Genomic DNA, 25,097 nt, shown 5'->3' with positions numbered 1-25,097 from the left:
GCTGGGAAGAGGTGAAGCTCTGCCGATGGCGCTGGGCACCACCACGGCAGGCAGGGTGGCTATGCTCTCATCTGTTTGGACACTGATAGGTCCCTGTAGAGTTTCACTCATGGAGGAGGCGTTCCATCACTTTGCAGAACGTTTGGGAAGCGCTAGGTGGTTTCTGGGGCCTCGCCTGGAGGAAGGATGAGACCCGAGGCCGTGCACTGGGGTCTGGCTCCCGTGGCCTTCAGCTGGGGCAGAGGCGGGCAGGACATCCCCCACCCGCTGGCAGGGCCTCGCATGCTCTATGCCTGGGTTGGCACCCAGGGACCCCCCCACGGAGCTTTGCCTAAACACGGCCCGGATCAGGGGTCTCCAGGGGTCTCTGCAGAGAGAAAGTTTCACCTTCTCCTTGCTTCAACCTTTCAGTTACTGTCTTAAAAAAATTAAACAGGAAGAAACGAGAAGAGATTGCACGGGAGAGGAGGACCAGAGCATGAAGATCTGTGCCACCACAGACACCCGCTGGCTGCCTGCGGGCCCTCCACGCCGTCACCAGCAGGCAGACCCTACCTGCCTCCAAACCACCCGGACAGGCACCTTCTTCTGGTCCTGAGCCACAGACAGCCAGAGCCTGCCCGGCTTGCCCTTCCTGCCTGGCAACAGCTGGGACAGGAACTTCCTAAACGCGGACGGTCTCAGTCTGGCTTCTGGGGTCTGGTTCTCAACAGGGGGGAGTGCGGCTGGTCACTGCTCTTGGTGCAAAAGCCCTCCATCCACCAGAAGACTTTGTAAAATGTCCCTTTTCTGTCTAATTCATCCCAATGCCTGTATCTTTTCTTCAAGGGACATTCTCCTCCCCACCTTGCAAAACAATCTTTTAATCATCTTCTGGGTCTCCTCTGAACCCACAGGGAATAAGGCCCTGAAGATCTGCTTTCTACAGCTGCAAAGGAGACAGGAGGGAGACACAGTCTTTGTTGAAGGGAAAGGGGGAAATAATGAAGCTGAACACGTAGAATAAACTAGATTTCTCTAGAGAAAATGGTCCTGGCCCCCCTGGTTTTTGTTGACATGAGAGGCAAGAAGCGAGAGGGGCTAAACCATCTGCTACTTGAAGACACAATGTGGGGTGGGCCTCCTTCATCAGCTGAGGGATGGCCGTGAGGGATGCCCATCCTGGGCGTTACTGGATTAATCACGCGTTATCACTAACTGCAGACAGAGCTGGAGAGGCTGATCTGGGGGCGGTGGGGGCACGGCCGCCGGCATTGGGATCTTTAGAGATTACCAAGGCCGGAGTCCCAGGCGCAGCCAAGGGCATAAGCTCCAGCAGACAGAGATGCAGAGTCTCAGGACAGGGAAGACGTGGCTGGACAGCCCGTGAGGGAGGGAGACGGAGGCTGCAGGTTCCCCAGCGCTGCCCCCTGCTCAGAACCACCGGGCCACCCGAGGGAGGGCGGCTGACAGCCTGCAAGCATGCAAGGACCTGCTACGTGAGGGAGGAACTTGTGTCTGCTCCAGCGGGTGGAGCAGACAGACCGGGGCTGCAGGCATGGTGTGGACGGGCTTCAATCAGCCGCTTCCCAACCGGCCAACGGGGAGAGATTACTCCAGGCTCTAAGTCACCTGGCTCATCAGCGGCCAGGCCCAGAGTGAAGCCAGGGATCCCTAAGCCGTGGCTCTTCCTGCCCTGTCGTGCTGCTTCCCAAAGTCTATCCAGATCATGTGTTTGGAGGCGGAAGTGCCTCCCCAGCCTGTCGCTGAGGATGTTCAGAAACAAGGCAGCATCAGGCATGCTGCCAGCATGGGGAATCAGCACAGGGTGGGGCTGGACAAGCCGCCTCCCAGGTCTCTCCCAGCCCAGAGAGGGAAGCTGCTGTGCTCCCTCCGGGGTCCCGCCTCCCCTCGCTCACGCTGCCTGAGTTCCTGCCACTCTGCGAGCCGCGGGTGAGGCCACACCTGCAAGTCCTGTGCGAAGCACAGGAAGCCATCCGGACGCAGCTGGCCAGGATGCTGGTCCGCTGCAGCGGCGCGCCCTCGCCGACACCTCCCGTTTCCCTCTTCCCATTTCCTCCCAGCAGTTTACTCAAATCCGCAGCAGCTTCTGTGGGCATGAACACTTGGGCTGGTGACAAATGCATTTATTTCCACTTTGAGCTCTGGGTAGCTTCTGCCCTGAGCAATCTGGCCACCCTCCAGCTCGAGTGAGGGGTCCCGGGGCACAGTCTGATCCCATCCCTTTGCAAGCAGACCGTGGCACTTTCCCACATGCAGCCCCAACCCCTGGGAGATCCAGCTCGGCTGGCTCGAGGAGTGAGGTCAGCGGCCAGGACAGCCGTGTCTGCTTACAGAGCTGCCGGCTCCCGAGCCTCTCGTGCCGAAAGGACAGCCTCCCACTGACACCCAGAACCATTCTCTCTGTTTGACTTGTAAGATAGCAGCGACGTCGGTAGGCTTGGAGTTGGAACAAGACAGAGGGAAGGGAAACGTCATGGGAAGCAACCTATTTTTGAAAACTGTGAGCTGACGCCAGGAGATCAGGTTCTGTTTGTCTTGGCTGATGGGCGTGTTTAAACACACACGCACACGCAGAGGTGTGTGCTGTCTGCTTGGCCCTGGCTGTCCGCAGGGCTGGCTTTGTTCTGCCGCGCCTGCTACCAGGAACTCGGCTCTGTCCGCTGCAAACCCCTGTCAGCAAGAATTCTGGTGCTGACACAGTACAGAGCTGCCTCGAGAGGCCCCTCAGTTCCTGCACTGTTCCTGGCCTGATCTCAGTTTCCTGCGCCTTGGGTAACGCCTGGAAGAACCCCGCAGACCGCAGATGGAGGCTGACGCGGCACTGATGGCATGCCTGAAACTGGGCTGCTGCGGGCACTGGTCGCTTGGCGTCCAGAGCAGCCGGAGGGCCCGGACCCAGGTAGGTAGGCTGCCCGCTGTGAGATCCTCCAGAGCGGGGACCACAGCCCACACCCTGGGCAGGTCTCCCCCACCCACACCCTCACCCCCTTAGGGGCTGGAAGGGGGCACGGCAAGCAGCTGCTTGGGACCAGGCCACCCGAGAAGCATGCCCTCCTGGAGGACAGCAGCCAGCGTGGCCCTCAGGGGACCAAGACCGGCTGCCCCGAGGGGCAGGCGTGGGAGGTGCTCCCTGCTGGCCCTCACATTTCACAGCGTCCTCTCCACCCTCCAGGAGGTGCTGCTTCTGCGGGCGGGGCCGCTGCCACTTCCCACCGATGCCAGAGTCTCTGAGACGGTGTCAGGAGAGCTGGGCGCCAGCTCTGGGCCTGGCGGACCTGGGGTAGGAACCCTGCAGGCCAGCTCTTTCCGCCTGGCTCCCAGACCTGCAGGTGGCCAGTGAGCCACAGAGCCTCTGGAGCCAGGACGTGGGCCACCCTGGCCGGGGACCCTCAGCTTCACCCCAGAAGTCTCAGAAGTGGCTCCCACGAGCAGGAACAGCTAGCGGTCCCTGCACGTTTGTGACGTCATGTTGGGTGAACAAAGCGACACATAAAATCATACACCTGATACCATCTCAACCCCATGTGAAATAAACATGGAAAAAATGTTTGAAAGAAAATACATCAGAACACCGACAGTGCTTATCTGAGGACGCTGGGGTTAAAGAAAACCATTTTCTTCTTTGTACTTCCTTTTTCTTTCGATGGGCACTTATTTTGCAACTGGCATTTTACAATGAGGAAAAAACGTTTTTAAGGAGGATAAAGAAGAGAGCACCTGGGACTGGCCTCTGACCGCCTCCGGGATGCGTGGGCTGGACGCGGGCCTCCTCGGACTCGGTCTCTCTAGAGGACGGGCCCCGAACCCCATCCCGCCCACCCCCCGGCCCGGAGGCCCTCACCTGCAGCAGCTCCAGATCGGAGGAGTCCTCCTGCCCGGGAACCATCTCCGTTAGCATCTCGGACATGACTTTTGTGTTTCCCCGAACGACGTCCAGTTCGCTCCGCAGCCTGGCGATCTGTGGGGGCCGGGGGAAGCGTGGGGACGGGGTCAGTGAGCCTGCACCAGGTGGACGCGGGCCAGCTCCGTCTGCGTCTGCGCACGGGGGGCGCCGGCAGCTGGCAGCTGGGAGCCCCGGAAAGCGCGGGCAGTGCTGGGTCGGAGCGCGGGGGGAGGGGGCCGAGCGGGGCCTGCAGGGGAAGTGAGCCTCTCAGGCCCCGTTTCTGCTCCTTCATGTGGTGGAGAGCGTGGCCCCCGAGGTCCCTGCGGGTCTGGGGTCCTCGACTAGGAACCTCACAGTTGCAGGCTCTGGCCCAGAATCGAGGCTCCAAGCACAGCGGCCTCTGAACCGTGCCTTCCCCACCGGCTCCCCATCCAGGGGTGCCTGTCCCCACTGCCAGCTCCACAGAGCTCCCCAGAGCCGGGACCCGGGCTGCCTCTCCCACAGCAGGGACAGCTCTCTGAGCCTGTGTCCTCACCTGTGCAAAGGTGACCTCACAGGCCAGCCGTGGCCATCCAGGGGCACACCCCGCACTGCCCAGTCGGGTCTGCTGTCCCTCTTCACCGCATTCAGCCCCCTCTCGTCCTGCCCACGTCCCCTCGCCCATCCCAGACCCTCCTCCCGACCGCTCCCGAGCTCCCCCCGGGCGCAGACGGCCAATCAGGGGAGGGTCTCGGTGGCCGTCCAACTGCAAACGTGTCCGCCTTCCCTCTTCCCAGGGCCACCTGGGAGGCCTGGTGCCGGCTGTGGCGGGGGCCCAGGAGGGGCAGCAGTAGTTTCAGCTGTGGCCTCCACCTCCTCCCTGCTCCGGGGATCCCAGGGGCCTTCCTGCCACCGCCCAGCCGGCCCATGACGCTCGGTGGGCAGGAGAGAAGGACCGCCGCCCGGTCTACTGACAGGAGACCGAGGTTAAGCGACCCGGCTGAAGCTTCACCAGGAGCAGCGGGCTGAGCCCAGGCCTGTCCGATCCCAGCCCACCACCTGCCCGGCTGCCCCCTCCTCGGGGCCCACAGAGCGGAAATGTGCACACACTCCGCTAACCGGACACAATCTCTTGAGCCCTCTGTTTAAATGAGGTTCCATAATAATGAAACTGTCACAAATAGTAAATGAGAATTTAAAAAACAGAAACAGTGGATGGATTTTCTTTCAAGTCTGACCAATCCTCACTTTTTAACTAATGGAAGTTGTATAGATTTGTCTAAAGACTCGTCTCCAGACTCCTCCAAAAGAATCCAGGTTGGCATTGAGGCAGCATTAGCTCTGCAGGAAATAACTCGGGGAGACTGGGCATTGCTCGGGACGCAGCAGGACTTGGTCCTCCCTGCAGGCTCCGCCCTGGCCCACGCTGCCTTCTCAGGATAAGTCTAAACCTCTCTGTGGACACCCGAGGCCCTTCACAACTCCGCTCGCTCGCTCCGGGCTTTTGGCCTCACCTCCTGCTGTGATTCTTGCCAGCCCCGCCCCCGCCCTGCCCCGTCCTCCAAACTGCCCACCTGCTGTGCCCGGAGCCCCCCACCTCCCACCTCGAGTGACCACCGCCCTGGACAGCGCGCCCTCAGGAGGGCCGGGCACTTGCACCCATGTCGCCGACACCCTTCACAGGGCCCGTCTGGGGAGGCCTCCTCTGTCTCCTGGGAGACCGAGGGCAGCGGCAGGCTCGCCTGTGGCCCCTAAGCGTGCACGTACCTGCTCTGAATTGGCCGTGATGGGGCCCGCAGCGCTCAGAGCCGGGGCCTGCGGCACCAAGGAGGAACCGCTGCTCGTCCTCGGCTGTGACTGGGACTTGGGCATGCTGGTGGCTGGGTCCACCTCCGGGACGCTCTGCACGGCAAAGACAAAGCCTTCTGTCCGCCTGGGCCGCCTGGGCAGTGGCCTGGCACTGCCCCCGCCCCCCCACCCCTCCTGCCTCCACGAACCTCACAGACACCGAGGCGGGCCACAGAGGCAGCCCCGAGCGCAGCCTGTGAGGGCTCTGGCCACCCTCCCACCGTCAGGACCACCTCGGGATCGGAGGGGAGGGCCTGCTGGTAAGTTTTCTAATCAGGAGCCCCCGTTTGGCACCAGAAGGTTACTTTTTGGCCTTTACAAGCGGACTAATAGAAACAGTAATTATGCAATTTGCTGAACGATCTCTGTAACTACAGGAACCGCCACGCTGCTCTGCGTCACGACTCGAAGAATAAAACAGGTTTACTCCACAAGGTGCAGCAAGTGGCTTGGAGGGATCACGTGAGAGAAACGCTAGGAAAGCCCAAGTCCTCGTGCTTCCCTCTGGGCCCCTCGCGACCCCCTGAACGTGAGCCGTGCCCACGCGGGAGGCCTGCACGGCACCGTCCCTCAGAGATGGACAAACGGGGCCGTGGCAGAGGGAGCTGGGGTGGGTGCCTCTCCCAGATCCTGAGCCTCCGGCTCTCCCGGGGCAGAAGAGGGCCTGGCTGGAAGGAAGGATGGCGTTGCCTGGGCACCTTCCCTCCTGAAGCTGCTAGCATGTGGGAGCTGCCCTCAGCGGGCCCTCCAGGGGCTTTGCATCCCAAGGCTGACGGGAGTCAAGGGTGACCACTCATAGCCCAAAGTAAATTTTAGATCCATTTGACTTGTCCAGTTCAAAAACCCATGAACAGGGACCTCGCCAGCCCCTCGGCGTTGCCGATGTGGAGGTGGGGCTCCTCCAGCCGCCCTGGGAGATGCGGTCCCCACACTAGACGCCTGGGCTTAGGAGAGCAGGTGCCGGGCCCCTCCCAGGATGGCTCCACCCTAGCTGCCATCTCCATGACAGCGTCCACACTGCTCCTTTGTCACCTTCTCCCACAGTTGGGGTGAAAACCGGGGCGGGGGGGGGGCCCTGAGCCACCAGCCACCAGCTGTCTCTCTCCCGAACCCGCTCGTTATCAACAAGAAACGCCCTGGAGCCCTAAGGAGGCTGACGACAAGCTGAATAATTCAGAAGCTGTCCCTGCAACAGGCCCTTGGGGACGCGGCCGCCGAGGCTCACCCGCTGGGGTGTGTGTATGGGGGACAGCGCGTCCAGGTCGGCCATGGGGAACTCCATGCCCTTCCTCTTCAGCTCTTCGTAAGCGTGCACGACGCCCGTGAGGTCAGGGCTGCTCCGGAAGGCGTCGGCCCACGCCTGGAGGAGAGGAGGGGGCCTGTTAGGGGCGACGGGGCGCTCAGGGCTGCGGCCCAGCCACGCTGCTCCTTCCTGCCAGTGCCACCAGGCTGAGCACGAATGAAAGCAAAGCACAGAACTCAGTCCAGCGTGGGGCACATCCTAGAGCGGAGACGGAGCGACCACACCGAAGCATGGGGCTGAGCCCAGGAGATGTGCCTGGCAACGTGCGGCTGGAGAGGCCGTGCCCGTAGGATGCGCGGGGACAGCGGCGTGGCCTCCACGCTCCGCGCATGAAAGTCCAGGCTGACCCTAGTAGGTCAGGGAGCCGGAGTCCACACTGCCTGGCCGCCCATCCGACGGGCGAGGTGACTGCGGCCGGGCCAGGTGCACCTGCGCTACTCACAGCGCTGGCACCAGGCGCCCGTGTGCGACAGTCCGCTGGGAAGCTCGGCCACTAGCTTCCGTTATGTAAGACACAACACGGGGAGGAAGGAACACATATTTCAAAAGGCTGCCGCTCGTCTCTGATTCAAGGAACTGTCAAAATTTATCTTTAAATTCTGTTCTTTGGAAGTTATAGAAGATATCAAAAAGCGAAGTGCCTCCAAAGGGCAGCCCTCCAAGAGGGGCCCGGAGGAGGAGGAAAGCCGTCCTGTTTGCAGCTCTGTCGCCGTCACAGGGCCCAGCTGCTTCCCCCCATCTCTGACCAAGAGGGCAGTCTCCAAAAAGCCTCGCTCAGTCTGGCTGCTGCGTCTCACCGACCACAAACCCTGCCGTGAGCCCGGCCTCCCGGGGCCTGCTCATCCAACCTGCACACGCGGGGACTTAACGCCCACGTCAGGACAGCCCCTCGTGGTCACATTTCCTCCTGGACGCTGGCAGGGGGCGCGTTTCACTGCCCGCGGGGAGAAGCAGGCGGCAGTCAGCTCCTCCTGGAGCCGCCTCCGGCCTTCGTTGCTGCAGAAAGACAACAGCTCCAGGGGAGCCCTTTTAACTTATGCTGCCTTCCACCCCCAGCAGGTCTGACATAAGAAGACCACGACTGTTCTCTCCAGTCGGCGGACACTTCTTGGGGCACCTGTCCAGCAGCGATCAGCAGGCCCCATGGACGGCCCCGCAGGGGGTACACGTGCCCAGCTGAGCAGCGACGTCCTCCTGCTTCAGGAGCCTGGCCCTGGGCCCTCGGAGGGCTGGGCTGCTCTATGGGTAGATGTGGGCCCTGGCTCGCACCCACGTGCCAGCCCGGACCAGGGAGCAGGGAGAGCCTGCCTGCTGGGACGGCGCGGACACTCAGGAGAAGGTCTGTCCCCTCCCTGGCCATCACCCAGGATTCCGGGTAGCCTGCCTTGTCGTGACCAGCACTGCTCTGTGCCTAGGCAGCTGGGGTTGGCATCTGCTATATAAGCAACCAAGCAGTCCTGGCTAATCGCCCCCGTCCTGCACGAGACCCCTGTGCAGTCTGGGTGCGGGGCTGCTAGCAGAGTCTGTGTCCACGGCAGTGCTCTCAACTGACCACACCCCTGACGCCAGCACCTTGGGGGGAAGCACAGGGCGGGAGATGCCGTGTGCCTCGGGCACCTTCCGGGCCGGTGCCCACCCCTGTGCCCCCCAGCTGCCGAGTCTCCCGGGGGCACAGAGAAGGCAGTCAGACAGCATTTGTCAAGTCAGAGCGAACACGGCCTCACCGATGCGAAGATTCCTGCTGCAGGGACAGGGGAGCATGGCCACGCAGGCGGCCAGCGGACTGAGGTGATGGTGACAGCGCAGGAGCCCCTCTAGACAGCTGGCCCCGCTGAGAATCACGACCCTGCCTCAGGGGCCGTGGCCTCGGGAGGTCTGCTTCCCCACAAGAAGCCAGGGAGCGGCAGGGCGGCTGCTGTCAGAGCAGAAGGCCTGTCCTGGGAGCTGCGGGTCAGCATCACAGCGCCCACTCACTGACCTACGCCCTGCCCCGCCCACCCGTGCCCACGTGTCAGGGGTTGGAAGGCCCAGAGGGAGTTCCTCCTTTCCCCTGGGTTGCACACCAAAGAAAGGACTAAAACCTTATGCAAACATGGGCCATTTGCTCCAGACCCCTCAAGCCTCTCACCGCTGCGGCCTCTCCCGTTGCGGAGCACAGGCTCCGGACACACAGGCTCCGGATGCGCAGGCCCAGCAGCCATGGCTCACGGGCCCAGCCGCTCCACGGCATGTGGGATCTTCCCAGACCGGGGCACGGACCCACGTGCCCTGCATCGGCAGGCGGACTCTCAACCGCTGAGCCACCAGGGAAGCCCTCGACAAAGTTTTAAATCATCCAATTTCAGATCAATAAACAATCGCTGATTTAAACAATGGGCTCCGTTCCCTGGACAAAAGGAAGCTGCTGTGCCGTCCGGCTCGTGCCCCTGGGCTTCGCACTCACGGGGACAGGGTTTCGGGAGCTGCCCATCCACAGAAGGTACTGCGAGCCCGGCCACCAGCTCCCTGCCACCTCCCGAGAACACAGCCCCCCCCCGGCTCCCCCTGCCCCTCCCACCCCCCGCCATCAGCTCCCCTCTTCAGTGGAAAGAAAGAGAATTTTTAGACACTACTCTGGGAGGAGTGCGGGAGGCAGGGATGAGGTTCCTCCACCAGAACCATGTCCTTTCTGTCCTGGAACAACCCCAGGAAGAGGCTGAGGGTGGCGTAGATCGGGGGGATGTCCCACAAAGGGGACGTCACGGGAGGCCCGCCCTCTGGACAGGCCCCCTCCTCCCGGGCCACCGGGAGCCCTGTCCCTTCCAGAAGGGCCTGCTGCATCTGGCACGCTGTCCTCCTGAAGGGCAGGGTCCCTTGAGCACACGAGCCCGAGGGGGTGTCTTTCCGTGCGGCCCAGGGAGGTGGGGTGGCAGGAGGGCAGCCAGAGGACACGGCTGCCTGGCTGAATGGAGGGATTAGGGGTGGAGGGGAGCGGGGAGGGACGGGCATCCTGACTTCACAGGTGCACTGGAAACGCCAGCTCTGTGGGCCACCCTGGGACCACGATGCCTGGGATCAGCCTTCTAGGAAGGTGTCAGAGGGATGGTGGGTGGGGAGCGAGGGGGCCGTGCAAAGAGAGACTTTCTGAAGTCTCCCGTGCCTGTGGGGACACAGGTGCTGGAGACTTCAGAAAAGCTGCAGCCCTCGCCCTCCCAGGGGACCATCAGACCTCAACTTCTCATTTTAAAAGCACATTCAACATGGAAATAACATCACCTTCTTTCCAAGACGGGTTTAAAAAGGCCAACAGGATGCACAACCTCTGTGCACCTGTCAGACGGGCTATGAGGAAGACGATGGCGAGGACATGGGACACTAGGACACCTGCTGCTGGCGGGGTGGGGGGGCCCGCTGGTGGGGGTGCCGCGTGGGAGCAGCCTGGAGGTGGCTCCTCCAGCCCCAGCCGAGCCTTCGGAGGAGGTGGCCCTGGCCGACACCCTGACGGCACCCTCCCGAGAACCGCCCAGCTAAGCTGTTCCTGAACCCCTGGTCCACAGAAATTAGGAGGTAATAAACGTCCGTTGCTCTAAGCTGCTAAGTTTGGGCTAATTTGTTACAGGACAATGAATAATGAACACGTCCCAAAGCGTCACCTGTGCTCTCGATGCTCCAGGCCTTTGCACACACTGCTCTCTACCTGCCATACCCCTTGCACTCTGACCTTTCCACCCAGCTTGTCACCCCTCAGGGTTCAACAGAATTGTCATGTCCTCAGTGAATCCTGAACATCACCCCCACGACCCCAGAGTTGGCCCCGCCCTGTGGCACGTGGAGCCGGCACGTGGCTCCGTTAGGCTCCAGGCCTGTCCCCCATGGGCAGCCGAGGGCCAGGCACCCGGACACAGCCAGCAACGGCCAGGAGAGCCACCGCTGAGGGTGTCATCTCACCGGGATGAGGGTAAAAAACAAGTGTTTCTCAACAAATATTTAAACCCAGAAGCACCCATCCTTTCCTCCAAATGATGGGGAAGCGTGAGGACTTGCTGCTGGGAGGCCCCGCCTTCCTCTCTCCCCGCCGACCCACCTGGATGAGAGCCAGCACCTTGTCCTGCACGATGGTTGGGGGGTTGCTCTTGGGAGAGATGATTTTGACCAGGACGCCGTCGATGAAATCCCGATTGGCCACGAGGACGTGGAAGCGGTGGCCACAGTTCTTCACGCACGTCTCCAGCACCTGATGCGGGCGGGATGGAAACAGAGGTCACCCCCAGGGGCCAAGGAGACGCGGCCCCCTCTCCCCACTGCCGACCATCCTGCCGATGGGCTCCTCCAGAGGCAAACCCTTCTGCAGGACACAGGTGGCCCCTTGCTGGCTGGGGTCTCTGGGCCTGCACAGCAGTCGGGCGGCACCGGATCCGCACGAGAAGGGTACTGGGGTCTCAGCGGGGTCAAAACGACCAGGCATTCCTGGAAACGAGCCTCTGGGTTGGTGGCAACAGCCGGTGGATGTGGGCCCTCCCGGGCGGGGCCCACCGGAGCAGCCTGCGCTGCTGGTGAGTTACTGGACCTGGCCGTGAAGAGGCGAAGGCCCCACACGGCCGCACAACCCTGCTTCCACAACTGCGACCGGCCGTGACCCGGGTCTCCCACCCCCATATGCAGTTTGCGGCCTTGGCCACATTCGAATCAACTCTGCCCCTCCTTCCTCGTCCGGAAAAATAAGTTACACAGGCCTCGGCCGCTAGAAAAGCACAGCGCTTGTGGGTTCTGAGCAACGGCCAGTGCGGGCTTGAATCTCAGCTCCACTTTCAGGGCCAATCTGTCTGAACTCGGCTTCCCTGCCTGCAAAGTGGGTGCGAGTGCCCCGCTGCAGGACTGCAGTTAGGGTGAGCGTGTCTGAAGTGCAGACCTGCCTGGCGGGCCAGTGCAGGAGGACGTGTCACAGGGCTACTGTCCTGGGCCCCCACCGCACGAGCGAGGGGCCTTGAGCTCACAGCACCCACTGGAGGGTCCCTCCAGCCTCGCAGGCAGCTCTCCGGACCCCTTCGCTCTCTGGAAACCCCCTGACCCGGACGATGAGCCAGCCCCTCCCACGCCGGCACCCAGGCCACAGCTGGCTGGTGGGGACTGCCTCCACGGAAGGACGTCACCAGCATCAGGGGACACTGCTGGCCGCCTTGCTTGTCCTCATTTGCCTAAACTAACTGTCCACTGGTGACCCCAGGCAGTCCCTCCCTGGGGCTAGGGTCGGACAATGGGGCTTTCCCTGGACAAAGCTTGGTCATGGAGAAAGTTCCTGACACTGATGTTAGGAACGTGACTGCGTGGCTGACCCAGGGGAGACCCTTTCACGTTGTATGTCATTTCACTCCATCCTCACAACTCATTCACCCTTTTTAAGTGGAGGCTGTTATCCCCTTTTTTTCCCCAGAGTTAAAAGGCTTAGAAGGTGAAGAAAGTGGTGTAGGTACAAATTGCTGGTCAGGCCAGAAGCAGGACCGGATCCCCCGCAGCCTCCTCTGAGCCTCCGCCCGCCCTGAGGCACAGGGCCACCCTCCACCAAGATCCGCGAGTGCCTCAGACGACAGGCAACCTCTGCCACGCTCTCGTTCCCTCATTTGGTCCTTAAAATGCCCTGGACGGAGGCGGTGGGGCCGCCCGGCAGAGCAGAAGCTGCGGAAGTGCTCCCGGCTGGCAAGCCCACTGCAGGCTGCTCTACCAAAAAGGCAAATCTGTCGCTGTGGGTTGTTGGTCCTGAAACACGGTGGGAACTTTCCTGAATGCAGCTAAGGCCCGCGGAGTAGGCAAACGGCGCCTCCAAGCAATCAGAGCCGCACTAGTGACTGAGCAGGAAGCCCCAGACCTCTGACCAACTCCTATTTGGGGTACATCTTGACAACCTTGGTGGGGGCAGATATGAAGTTCAAAGGCCCTCAGGAAGCAGGAGGACTGTGATGGATGAACAGGGTTAGTTCAAGGACAAGACAGAGATGCCACGAGAGCAGACAAGAGCCCAGGCAGTGTGTGCCAGGCTGGGCCTCCAGCGGACGAAAAATGGGTCTGCACCTTTCACAAATCTCCCAAAGGCATTACGGGATTTGCAGCAAAGGCCTGACCACATCAAAATAAATAAATACTTAGGAATAAATCTAACTAAGGAGGTGAAAGATCTGTGCCCTGAAAATTACAAGACATCGGTAAGAGAAAGTAAAGACACAAGTAAATGGAAAGGTATCCCATGTTCTCGGATCAGAAGAATTAATACTGTTGAAATGTCCACAGTACCCAAAGCCATCTACAGATTTCACAGAAACAGAAAAAAACAATCCTAAAATTCATATGGAACCATAAACGACCCTGAACAGCCAAAACAATCCTGAGAAAGAAGACCACAGTGGGAGACATCACACTTCCTGATTTCAAACTTACAGTTTAGTTATAGGAAGCAAAACAGTGTGGTATTAGCATAAAAATAGACACACAGACCAATGGAACAGACCTGAGAGCCCAGAAATAAACCCTCACATATACTGTCAACTAACATTTGACAAGGGAGCCAAGAATACTCAACGGGGAAAGGACAGTCTCTTCAATAAATGATGTTGGGAAAACTAGATATTCACACGCAGAAGAATGAAACTGGACCTCTAACTTACACCAGTCACAAAACTTAATTTGAAACGGTCTAAAGACTTAAATGTAAGACTTAAGGAAACCCTAAATGGTGGCCCTCATGCTCTACTACAGGAAGGAAGGAATGGCAGGGCCCACGGTGGAGAGATCTCCATCCCAGGCAGCTACCACGATGCCGGGCATGGAGTGGGAGGTGTTTAGATGCCAGGGAAATGGCCTGCGTGCTAAGAGTTCGTGAGTTTTGCCTGTCCCTGGTGATTTTTGTTTCTGAAAACAGTTCATTTTGGGCATCACTGTGGGTTTAGTGAAAGCTGCAGTTGAAATTCTGAGGAAAAAACAAAAGCTTTCGACTCCCTGTTTCTCAACTGGTCTTTTTCTCATTATTCGAACGCCAGTTCCCTGGCAGAGAACTCTAATAAGTCTTGGGTGTTCACTTGGGCAAGAAATCCAAACAGTTTCTCTGCTTTAAAAGGAACATGTTATGGCTGTTTTGGATAAACAACCCACTACTCAACCCTACAGGGAGGTCCACATGCTGACCTGTTACAGTTTCTATTAGAGGAACATGTTGTGGCCTGGTTTTCACCACATTTGAAAAAATGTCAGCTTTCAAGACAGAAATAATACCTGAAGTTGTCCCTTTTAATTTTCTGACATCTGAAAGACGGGCAAAAACCTGGTCTGTTCCTTCCTGAAAGGAGTCACTTGCTGACTTTCCCTGGAACCTCTGCGGCGATGTTCAGTTTCTATCCCATGATCCAGTTGGCACCTCACTAGCTGTGAAGTCTGGGCAAACCTCTGGGCCTCTCCGAGCCTCAGTTTCTGCATCCGTAAAAGTGGATGATGAAACCTATTTAGGAAGGTTTCTGGAAGCATTTGAGTTAACATCTGAAGAGCTAGCCTAGTCTCGGGCAGGTGCTCGGTGGAAGTTGGCACTTTTACAAGGAGGAAGCTGACCCCTAGAGAAGCAGCTGGTCTCAGTGCCTCACAGCAGGCTGCTGGCCACCGGGGACCCACGCCCAGGCCTGTGGCTTCTCTGCTCTGGGCTTCTGCACCGGACAACACTGCCCGTGCCGCGTCCCTGCTGGCTCACCCGTCTCAAAGGGTGGACACACCGGGGCGGCAGCAGGAGGCACAGCTACCCCTAGCAGCGCTCACTCCAGGCTGTCCCCCAGCTGCGGCTCCCGGACGTTCTCCCGCCCTGGGGGAGGGCAGGGGGGTACTCACCGTCAGCGCCAGCATCACCTCTCGGTAGTTCCGGTTCCCGTTGAGCCGCTTCTTCAGGGCTCGAATGGCATCCTTTGGCCTGGAGAATAGACATAGGCAGATCCTGCCAATCCCACCGGAGCCCCAGCCTACAGAGTCAGGGCCACTCGTGCCAACTAGCATGTACACGAGGTTACTTGCTACCGCCTGTTTGTAAATGTGAAGGACTGGAAACAAACGCAATGTCCGTCAACGTGAACCAGGTTGAATTAAATGGTGCTTATCCATACAACGGAGCACTACACAGCTGCACAGAAGAATAAACACTCTTAACGCACCAAAAATACAGACTAGTGTCATCTGCAGAGCAGGGCAGAGGGGACGCAGCCATGTGAGTTACAAAAGGACAAGGAATGCCCAGCGCACACATCTTTGCCAGGAGGGGACCCTGGAGGGAGCCGCCCCTGGGGAGGGCGCCAGGGCCGAGGAGGAGGGGCTGTTCCCCAGGTCGCAGGCTGCAGCCCTCTTGAATTCCACATCATGTGCAAGTATGATTTACCCAGAACAATAACCAGCCTGCCACTGGTGGGTTCGCTGAAGGGACCCCGCCAGAGAAACACAGGCGAGAACGGCCAGGTCCCTGTGCAGATCTGGATGTCCAGGTTCCAGGCTCTGTGGAACTCCTTTTTCCCTGAGAAAACTGAAGTCTGCTCAAAACCCTGGGAGTTGTGTGTTTTGGTACCAGATCTGACCCGGCTTCCCGGGGGCCCTGTAGGCAGAGCTGCAGGGTCCTCCAGCTGACAACAGCTCTGTCATACGCCAACTGTCTGCTCCCAGTACACACTCCTCCTGAAACCACAGCCACGCCGGGAGGCGGGTCTCCAGCCAGCCCCTGAGGGCATCTACTAGGCGCAGTGCCCGTGTCTAAGGGTCCCCCGGTGCCCATGGCCCGCTCTGGGGAACCCCGCCCTCTGCTATCACAAGTGGGCTCCTGCCGCCCACCCATCAGCAGGCCAGCATAATCTGGGTCTTTCCTAAAGTGAAGGTTCATAAATCGGGGCCTCCTATTCCGACAGTTTGGAAATACAATCTATTTACCAGGACTTCCCTGGTGGCGCAGTGGTTAAGAATCCACCTGCCAATGCAGGGGACACGGGTTCAAGCCCTGGTCTGGGAAGATCCCACATGCTGCAGAGCAACGAAGCCCATGCACCACAGCTACTGAGCCTGCACTCTAGAGTCGGCGAGCCACAACTACTGAGCCTGCGCGCCTAGAGCCCGTGCTTCACAACAAGAGAAGCCACCGCAATGAGAAGCCCGTGCACGGCAAAGAAGAGTAGCCCCCGCCCGCCGTGACTAGAGAAAGCCTGCGCCCAGAAAACAAAGACACAAAAAAACAAAAATACTCTCAAGAAGTGCGTGAGGGAGCTGGGGAAGGAGAGGGGAGCAGCTCTGCCAATCAGCCCAATTTCAACAGAAACACACAGAAGCAAGGCGAGGCCTCTAGAAGGAATAAACAGACCCAAGTCACCTGAAGCATGGCTTCCCCGCGGAACTTCTCGGCTCCCTGGGGAGGGGTCCCTGCCAGGTGTGTTTGCAGTGTGGCTGCAGTTCCCAAACAGGGGTGCTGATTTCTGCAAACACGGGACTCGACAGGCTCTCGGCTTTGAGGACTTGGTGGCCTGGGGCTGATGAAGGTCAGCAGCCGCCGGCCAGGAGCGGGGACTGATGTCCTCTGTCTCAAAGGCCCCGCCGGGCACGCTCTCATCCCTCCTCTTGAACTTCCACGGGGCACTACATGGGAAGAGCCTCCCAGGGCTCTGCTCACTTGTGACTCATGGAGCTCCTGGGTTGGGGGGGCACGCGGTGGCGGGAAATCAGAGAGGCGGCAGGCTCCCGGGTTAGAGAGAAAGTGAAAATCCACCGAAAATCCATCGGGGAAGTGCTGCTTGAGAGGCACTGGGGAGCACCAAAGCAAGTATTTCTCTCTCTCCCCGGGGAAGCAGCCTCGGAGACAGAATCAAAGTCCTGTCAGAGGAGCCGCACAGCAGCCGATCAGACGCAGAGCAGGAAACTGGGAGAGGGGAGTGGGGTGCTGGAGCCCAGCAGAGCAGGAAAGGGCCCCAAGCAGGGGGAGAGGTCGGGGCTGCGGGAGCTGGACCCCAGACCCAGAAGAGACCTTCTCTCTGGTCATCCTGAGCCCACATTGTCCTCTGGCTCCAGAACTGCCACCTCTGAGCTGCTTCCCACTTACCCCGCAGGGGGGCGATGCCCCGCCCCACCCACCCTGGACACCTCCCCTCCTCGCGGCCGCCCCCTCCCAGCTGTTCCCTTGCTCCATTGCATTTATCCGGGCTACTCCAGTTTAGAGGCTGGGACACAAAGAGTCCATGAGCTGGGGACGGTCCAAGATGGTCATGAAAACGACCAGGTCGGGGGATCCTCACCAGAGCCGCATGTCAGAATTGCCTGAAGGGCATTTACTAAATCCATATGCCTGCTGCACCTAACTTGGCAGGTCTGGGTGAGGCCTGGTAAACAGGGTCTAAAACATCCCGGGGAGGTCATCTAGCCAGGGCACTCCTGCCTAGTGACCAAGGGTCCAGGGCACGAGGGGCAGCCACACAAGGCCCCAGGCTGGAGGTGACCCCAGCCTGGGCGTTAGGGCAAGCCCAGGGAGGGGCCTGCAGGACAGCTCACCAAATCGGTGCTCAGCAGGACCGTCTCCCAGAGGTGAGCTCCGAATAAATAAAGGAAGCACGGACAGAGCTCCCGTGCTGGAGCCTTGAGCCCCTCATCATTAAAATGGTCTGGCCCTGCCCTGTCGGGCTGGAGGGTGCTGCCTGAGCTGGTGTGGGCCGGGGCTTCGCATGGGCCGGGCACAGGGCAGGGCAGTGAAGCCACGAGCGAGCCACTGCTGCGGCCCACTTTATACCTGAGCGGACCGAGACAGGAGGGGAACCCAGCCAGGGTCACCCGGGCCCCTGGTCCCTCTCTCCTGCCCTGCTATCCGCCCACCTTGCCTGCTGACCCCTGGGCGGCTGCTGGACCCCACCTGGATGCCCCTCCCCAGGTGCCTGGCACTGGCCTCCCTCGTGGAGCCCATGTCGCCCTGGGTCACGACCCCCTTCGTCCTCAGGCCCTGAGTCCCCAGGGACTTTATCCACTTACTCTCTTACCTCACGAATGTGTCCAGGTGGTGGAGACGTGGCCGTAAGGAAGACAGATGCCTGCCTCAGGGAGCTCGGGGCCCAGGGCTTTGGGGGCGAGACAGACACTCCCTCCCACACACATCAGAACACGCGAGTTTGAGCTGTGGCGAGCCCAAGTACAATACGGGCTGTGAGGGGATCACACAACGGGGGCTTATCCGCGGGGCGTTGGGACAGGGAGAGGGCAGGCTTCCCCTCATTCAGGAAGAGGCCGACAGCAGGGGCCAGGACCCTCCCTCGACAAGGCAGGGGGAGGGGCTGGGCTCCAGCCCCCATGGGACGAGGACGCTCCGTTCCGACACGTGTGCACGTTCCGCGCTTCCTGGGGACCCGCAAGCTGGGCATGAGAATGGGAGGTTCACGGAACCAAAAGACCAGCGGGGCCAGAGAGACGTCAGGAAGGCCCGTGGGTGAGGGAGGAGCTCGGTGTGGCAGACGGAGGGGCGGGCGACATGGGCAAAGGGAGCTAGAGTACCCGTGGCCTGAGCCCCCTTCCGGCCTCTGGTCCAGATACCCATCCCATCCCCCCGCACTTCCCACTTCCTCCCCTCTGCACCCACGGCCTCGGCCACCCGTCCAGCACCTGCCTCGGCCTCCAGAGGCCGCGCCCCACCCGTGGGCTCAATAAACGTGGACAGGCCGGGGGTGGGGTGGGCAGGAAGGAGGCCAGGGGCCACGGGGTTAAAATGCCTTCTCCTCAACACATCCTGTCTCCTGCCAGGACCGAGCTGGTCGCTGCAGCTCCCCTCCCAGAGGGCTCCCAACCTGCTGCCCCTAGGGCGACCAAGCCCTCCACCCCTCCCGCCAGCGCCGCCCAGGAAGGGCTTGAACCTCAGCTGAACCTCCAACCCGGCCTGCTGGGCCTCGGGATGCAGCTGCCCCGAACCTCAGGTTATCTATCCTGTCTCTCCTCTCAGGCCCACGGCACAAACTCCACCGGCTCCGCCTTCAGAAATGCTCAGACTCTCATGGCTTCTCACCCCCTCTACTGCCACCCCAGTCAAAGCTGCCATCGCTTCACACCAGGGTGATTGTGACAGCCCCAGCCCAGCCGTCCCAGGCATGGCAGCCAGCGTGATCCCTAAAATGAACCTCAGGGACTTCCCTGGTGGTCCGGTGGCTAAGACTCCATGCTCCCAATGCAGGGGACCCGGGTTCAATCCCTGGTCAGGGAACTAGATCCTGCATGCCGCAACTAAGAGTCCACATGCTGCAGCCAAGTGCTGCAATTAAGACCTGGTGGAACCAGATAAATTTAAACACAAAAAAAAACTATAAAAAAAAAATAAAATGGGGACTTCCCCAGTGGTCCAGGGGTAAAGAATCCGCCTTACAATGCAGGGGATGTGGGTTCGATCCCTGGTCAGGGAGCTAAGATCCCACATGCCGCGGAGCAACTAAGCCCGCATGCCACAAACTACAGAGCCCACACCACAACTACGGGAGAGAAAACACGCGCGCCACAACTAGAGAGAAGCCCGCGCGCCTCAACTAGAGAGAAGCCCGCACGCCACAAGGAAAGATCCCGCATGCCTCAGTTGAGACCTGATGCAGCCAAAATAAATTAAATAAATAAATCTTTAAAAATAAATAAATAAGATGAACGTCAGACCAAGTGGAAGACAGGGTCCCTGCCTGGATCCCGGCCCCCCGGCCCCAGTCACAACAGAGCCCCTCTGTCCTGGGGCCGTGCGCTGGGAAGCCCTTCCCTGGCCTGGTGCTCACACCTCCGCCCCTCGAGCCACCTGGGCCAGGCCCTCCTGGGTGACTTGTTCACAAGCACTCACCCCCAGCTCTTCCTCCCCAGCCATGTCACCAGCTGACCAGGGTGCGTGGTAACTGTCCTGCTCGTGGCACAGGGGAGGGACTCCGTCTGGCCCGTCCCTGCTGTGCCCTCAGTACTCACTCTGGGACCCGGCATGAGGTGGTCACTCAGGACATGTTTGTTGAATGAAGGCAGGGCCAACCGTCAGAGGCTGGTCCCCAGCCTCCACGTGGCAAGGCCAGTAAGGACAGCGCCAAGGCCAGGGCTGCCCAGGTCTGGAGAGGGTTTAAGAGGGCGTGGCTACCGTAAATTCCATTTTTACGGTGTGGACAGAGGGCCACATACCGACTACTTTGGAAGCAGTACACACGGAATGTACCTGTGATGCAGAAGAGGACGTGAATGCAGCAGCAAGAACAGACCCGGCAGCGCGGCGGGGGGGGGGGGGGGGGCTGGGCCTCACAAGTCTGCCCCGCGCCCCACCCTCCACTACCCCACAGACCCCGGGGGCCTCTCCCTCCTGGGACTCCAGCCAGTCCCCAGGGCTGCGGAAGGCGGGAGGAGGTGGGGATCGTGCTGCAGGGGACCCCGAAGCCAAGCAACGCCATTCCCCTTGTGATCAAGAGGCGGTCACTGCTCTGACTGCGGGCGGGGGGAGGACGGTGAGGAAAACCACTTGTCAGACATCAGGGCAGCGGGCTGCACACAGACCGACTCGAGCGGCCCGCCGCCCGCCTGCCCTGGGTGGGGGACACGCACCCTTCCTCCGTCTCATTGATGATGTCGCAGATCTCCATGTTCAGTGTCCAGTCCTCACTCTGCAGGGAGCCGTCTGTAGCCTTTTCTGCAAATTCAGAAAGAAAACTGGCTTACACTTCTCCTGGAATAAGGACCCCGGCAGGGAAGAGGAGGGACCCGGACCCACCCCACTCTCCCACCAGGCAGATGGGCTGAGCCGACAGCACCTCTGGGTGCTGCTCCCAAGGGAATACCTGGGAGGGGGGCCGGGGGCTGACTCCTAAGCCTGCCCTTCATTCACCAAACTCCCATGAGCTAGAACTCTCAGAAGAGAACGCAGGGGAAAGGCTTCATGACATCGGGTGTGGCAATGATTTCACTCATGGATGTGACAACAAAAGCACAGGCAACGGAAGAAAAAATAGATAAACCGGACTGCACAAAAATTTAAAACTTTCTGTGCATTAAAGGACACAATCAACAGAGTAAAAACGGAGTAACCTACGGAATGTTAGAAAATATTTGCAAATCTGAGAAGGAGTTAGTATCCTTTAGAATAAATAAAGAAGACCTGAACAGACATTTCTCCAAAAAAGATATACAAATAGCCAACAAATCCATGAAAAAAAAAGTGTTAAAAATCACTAGTCATTAGGGAAATGCAAATCAAAACAACAATGAGATACCACCTCACACCCACTAGGACGGCTGCTATCAAAAAAAACAGAAAATAGGGACTCCCCTGGTGGTCCAGTGGCTAAGACTCTGCGCTCCCAATGCAGGGGGCCCAGGTTCGATCCCTGGTGGGGGAACTAGATCTCACATGCGTGACACAACTAAGAAGCCCGCATGCCGCAACTAAAAGACCCCTTGTGCCACAATGAAGATCCAGTTACATAAAACAGCCATAAATAAAATATATATTAAAAAAAAACAGAAAATAACAAGTGCTGGAGAGGATGTGGAGAAACTGCTTGTGCACTGTTGGTGGGAATGGAAAATGATATAGCCCTTATAAAAAATATGGCAGGGGGCTTCCCTGGTGGCACAGTGGTTGAGAGTCTGCCTGCCGATGCAGGGAACATGGGTTCACGCCCCGGTCCGGGAAGATCCCACGTGCCGCGGAGCGGCTGGGCCCGTGAGCCATGGCCACTGAGCCTGCACGTCCGGAGCCTGTGCTCCGCAGCGGGAGAGGCCACAACAGTGAGAGGCCCGCGTACTGCAAAAAAAAAAGAAAAAAAAAAAAAAAATGGCAGGTCCTCAAATTATCAAAAAGAGAACTACCATATGATCCAGAAATTCCACTTTTGGGTACACACCCAAAAAGAGTTTCAAAAGAGTTGAAAGTAGGATCTCAAAGAGGTATTTTCACATTCATGTTCACAGCCGCATTATTCACAATAGCCAGGAAGCAACCCAGGTGTCTAGACACAGATGATGGATAAACAAAACGTGGTAGGTTCACACAATGGAATATTATTCAGCCTTAAAAAGGAAGGAAATTCTGACACCTGCTCCAACGTGAATAGAACCTCAAGGATATTATGCTGAGTGAAACAAGCCAGATACAAAAAGATAAATACTGTGTGATTCCACTTATTTGAGCATCCTAAAGTAGTCAGGTTCACAGAGAGAAAGTAGAATGGTGGGTGCCAGAGGCTGGGGGAAGGAGGCGGTGAGTTGCTGCTGAATGCGGACAGAGCTTCGGTTTTGCAAGATGAAAAAGGTCTAGAGAGCGGTTGCACAACAATGTGAATGTATTTAACACTAAAAATGGTGAAGATGGCCAATTTTGTTATGTGTATTTTAACACAATTAAAAATTAAAAAAAAAAAAATCCCCCTAAGGTAGGCGTGATTCTCTCCCACATTTAGAAAGAAGGAAGTGAGGCTCAGAGGTTGGGTCCTTGGCCGGGATCGCATAGCTGAGCTGGTGGCACTGACATCCGGTCTCAGGTCTGTCTGTCTCTAACGCCTAGGCATTTGCTGATATGGCCTCAGCAGTCAGCACAGGCGAGTTTGGACCCAACGTTGGGATCTTAGCTGAATTCCAAGCCTGCCCCATCCTAACTGCACAATTCTCGAGAGGGAGACCATGACCCCCCTTTCAACAAAAGCTTCAAACAACCCGCACTTCCACTGACGCTCCATAAAAACCCCGCGACCTCTGTACGTGTTGGAAGTGGCCTTGTTTTACCGGAGGCAGCTGCGGAGAAGGGACGCTCGTTTTGTACACAACACCCTGGAACTCACACGCCCAAACGAAGGCTGTCCTTACAAGCGGTGAGCACACACTCCAAACAGCTACTGCTACTTCATTCTGTATGGAAAAAGCCTCACTGCTTTAATTTTTACCGAAAAGGCTATATCCCCAAACTTTTCACCCCCTTTATTCGTCACCCTGGGCACCCAAAGACTCCCTACCCGCGAACGAGCAAACCTGCCCCCAAGCGGTGAGAGTCACCCCTGATGAGCCCCTGCGTGCGGTGGGCTGGGCGGGGGTCTCAACCACCAGAGCCCACGGTGCCACTTGGCAGGAGCATTTGATCGGGGGAGAGCAGGGACAGGCACGCAGGAGGAATGGCCAAAGCACCGTCCAGTCTAGAGAAGGGAAGACCGAGGGCAGAGGCTGCTCCAGGTGAGGGCAGAACGAGGCAGCGTCGGGACGACCCTTGCCTCCACCCCCACCCCACCCCACTCCCCGCTCGTCCGGCCACTCGCCTCTCTGAAGGGCCCTCCCCTTCAAGGTGTCCACACCCAGAGGAGGGGACTCCCCCCCGGGATCACACAGCAGGGGTGCTAATGACCAGTGGCCTCCTGATAAAGCCGTCCTGCCTGCGACCCTACGGAGCCAGCGAAGGGACAGGCCAGCTGGCCAAAGGGCCGCCCTCTGCCGGTGGTCTGGCCAGTCACAGCACGGGCCACGGCACAGGCTCGGGAAGAGAGAGCAGCAGTGGCACCGTGGCAGGGCCACGGGGACACTGTCTTGGAGGCTTAACAGAGGAAACGTTCAGTCAATGAACCTCACATCCGAGTTAGGGGTAGCAGCAGAGTCCATGAACCTCCCCCTCCCCCGGCACCGGGAAGGGGGTCAAAGGCATGAGAACCCATCCTCGGGGTCAGCGCTTTCTATTCAGTTACCGGCATTCTGAGTTTTCAAGCTAAAAGATAGATACTCCTTTTGATTATAAAGAACCAACCCCCAAAGAATGCTTCTTTCTTTTCATTTTGCTGGATATGCCACAGAAATACAGCTGTGGGTATTTGGCTCGGCTGAGACAGATGAAGGAGGTACGGCTGACAAAGGAGCTCAAATCAGTTTCGTTTTCCTCTCCTCATAAAAGAATTCCCCCAGCAACAGAACTGAGTTGGATCTGATTGCCCTGCAACTGTGGCCACTCCCATGGGCTCCCTCCCTCCGTCCTGTCCCCAGGCCAGAGGACGCAAAGTTCAGGCTCATTTCTTTTATCACATAAATTGTCAAAACAGAAGATAAATCCTGGTGCAACAGCAGAAACACAATGCTCCAGGGGACAAGGGCCAAGTCATTCCCGCCAGCTAGCCCTTGGGATGGAGAAAGATCAAAGCACCAGTGACCCGGGCTGCAAAGGGCTGACCTTTTAGAGATATGCTAATGACCAGGGGCTGAGCAGGCCTGGGCAGGGCAGGGCTGGACAGGGCTGTGAAGGGGCAGACACAGCTCCCATTAAACCTTCAGCGTAAAAGAGTATGTCATCCTGATGCTGTTGCCATGGCATTTTCTCCATTCAGAAAAGGCTGCCTCCTGCCTGGTGCGGGCTGGGGGCCAGGGCGCCTTGAAGGTCGACCCTGGGACTTCCCTAGCGGGCCAGCGGTTAAGGCTCCGCGCTTCCACTGCAGGGGGCACGGGCTTGATACCCGGTCGGGGGCCGCTCGACCCTGCCAGCCATGACAGTGCCCTCTCCCAGCAGGGCTTTTCTCCAGCAGCCCACCCCTCACCCCTCCCACGCAGTGGGAAATCCCAGGTGGTCCTGCTGGGAGGAGCCTCGAGACCCAGTGGCTTGGTTTCTTGGCTGCGGACGTCCACACTCTGCTGTGAAATGGAGCAACTTCAGAAGCAGCCAGCCCCAGAAGGCGGAAGAGGCTGGATTAGCATTTTTGCATTCAGCAACATTCTTCTGGTGAGAATGGCGGAAAAAAACAGCCAAATTTTCTACCTCCCCAACAATCAAGAGTGTGAGAAGGAGCCCAGAGGTGCCGGCGCAAAGAAACAGCGTTCCGGGTTGCTTCGTGCCCGGTGTGGAGAACGGAGGAAAGGGGGTCCGGATGGGCAAGAAGCTCATCTGATGATACGCACCGATGACGGAAGCAGCCATCTGGATTCCGCACTGCTACATGCTAGCGGGGCAGGTGGGCACAGACCAGCCAGGGGGAAAGAAAAATCAACCCCAACACTGTACTCAGAGCCATGGTGGCCGCTCGCTCCAGATTCCTAACCTGCCCTGTGAATGTTAATTGCAGCTGGTCCTCTTCCACTGGAGAGCCTCGCCCCTGCTTTATGGGATGTCCT

General features: G+C 58.8%; 1 protein-coding gene across 9 annotated transcripts in view; it reads right to left on the bottom strand.

Annotated features, from left to right (window-relative positions):
- Nucleotides 1-25,097, bottom strand: part of TOM1L2 (target of myb1 like 2 membrane trafficking protein) — a 79,218-nt gene that overhangs the window by 15,193 nt on the left and 38,928 nt on the right. For 3 of the 9 annotated variants that reach the window (XM_065898143.1, XM_065898145.1, XM_065898142.1), the window contains exons 2-7: nucleotides 20,571-20,655; nucleotides 14,856-14,934; nucleotides 11,080-11,229; nucleotides 6,939-7,073; nucleotides 5,633-5,767; nucleotides 3,845-3,961 (exon numbers count right to left, since the gene is read on the bottom strand). In XM_065898143.1, coding sequence (XP_065754215.1) covers nucleotides 3,845-3,961; nucleotides 5,633-5,767; nucleotides 6,939-7,073; nucleotides 11,080-11,229; nucleotides 14,856-14,934; nucleotides 20,571-20,655 — 701 coding nt within the window. The remainder of the gene's footprint in view (nucleotides 1-3,844; nucleotides 3,962-5,632; nucleotides 5,768-6,938; nucleotides 7,074-11,079; nucleotides 11,230-14,855; nucleotides 14,935-20,570; nucleotides 20,656-25,097) is intronic. The other 6 variants (XM_065898146.1, XM_065898148.1, XM_065898144.1 and 3 more) reach the window with 5 other exon arrangements.

Source organism: Phocoena phocoena, chromosome 19 (genome assembly GCF_963924675.1).
Source record: "Phocoena phocoena chromosome 19, mPhoPho1.1, whole genome shotgun sequence".
NCBI lineage: Eukaryota > Metazoa > Chordata > Mammalia > Artiodactyla > Phocoenidae > Phocoena > Phocoena phocoena.
This window is presented reverse-complemented; position numbering and strand designations above follow the sequence as displayed.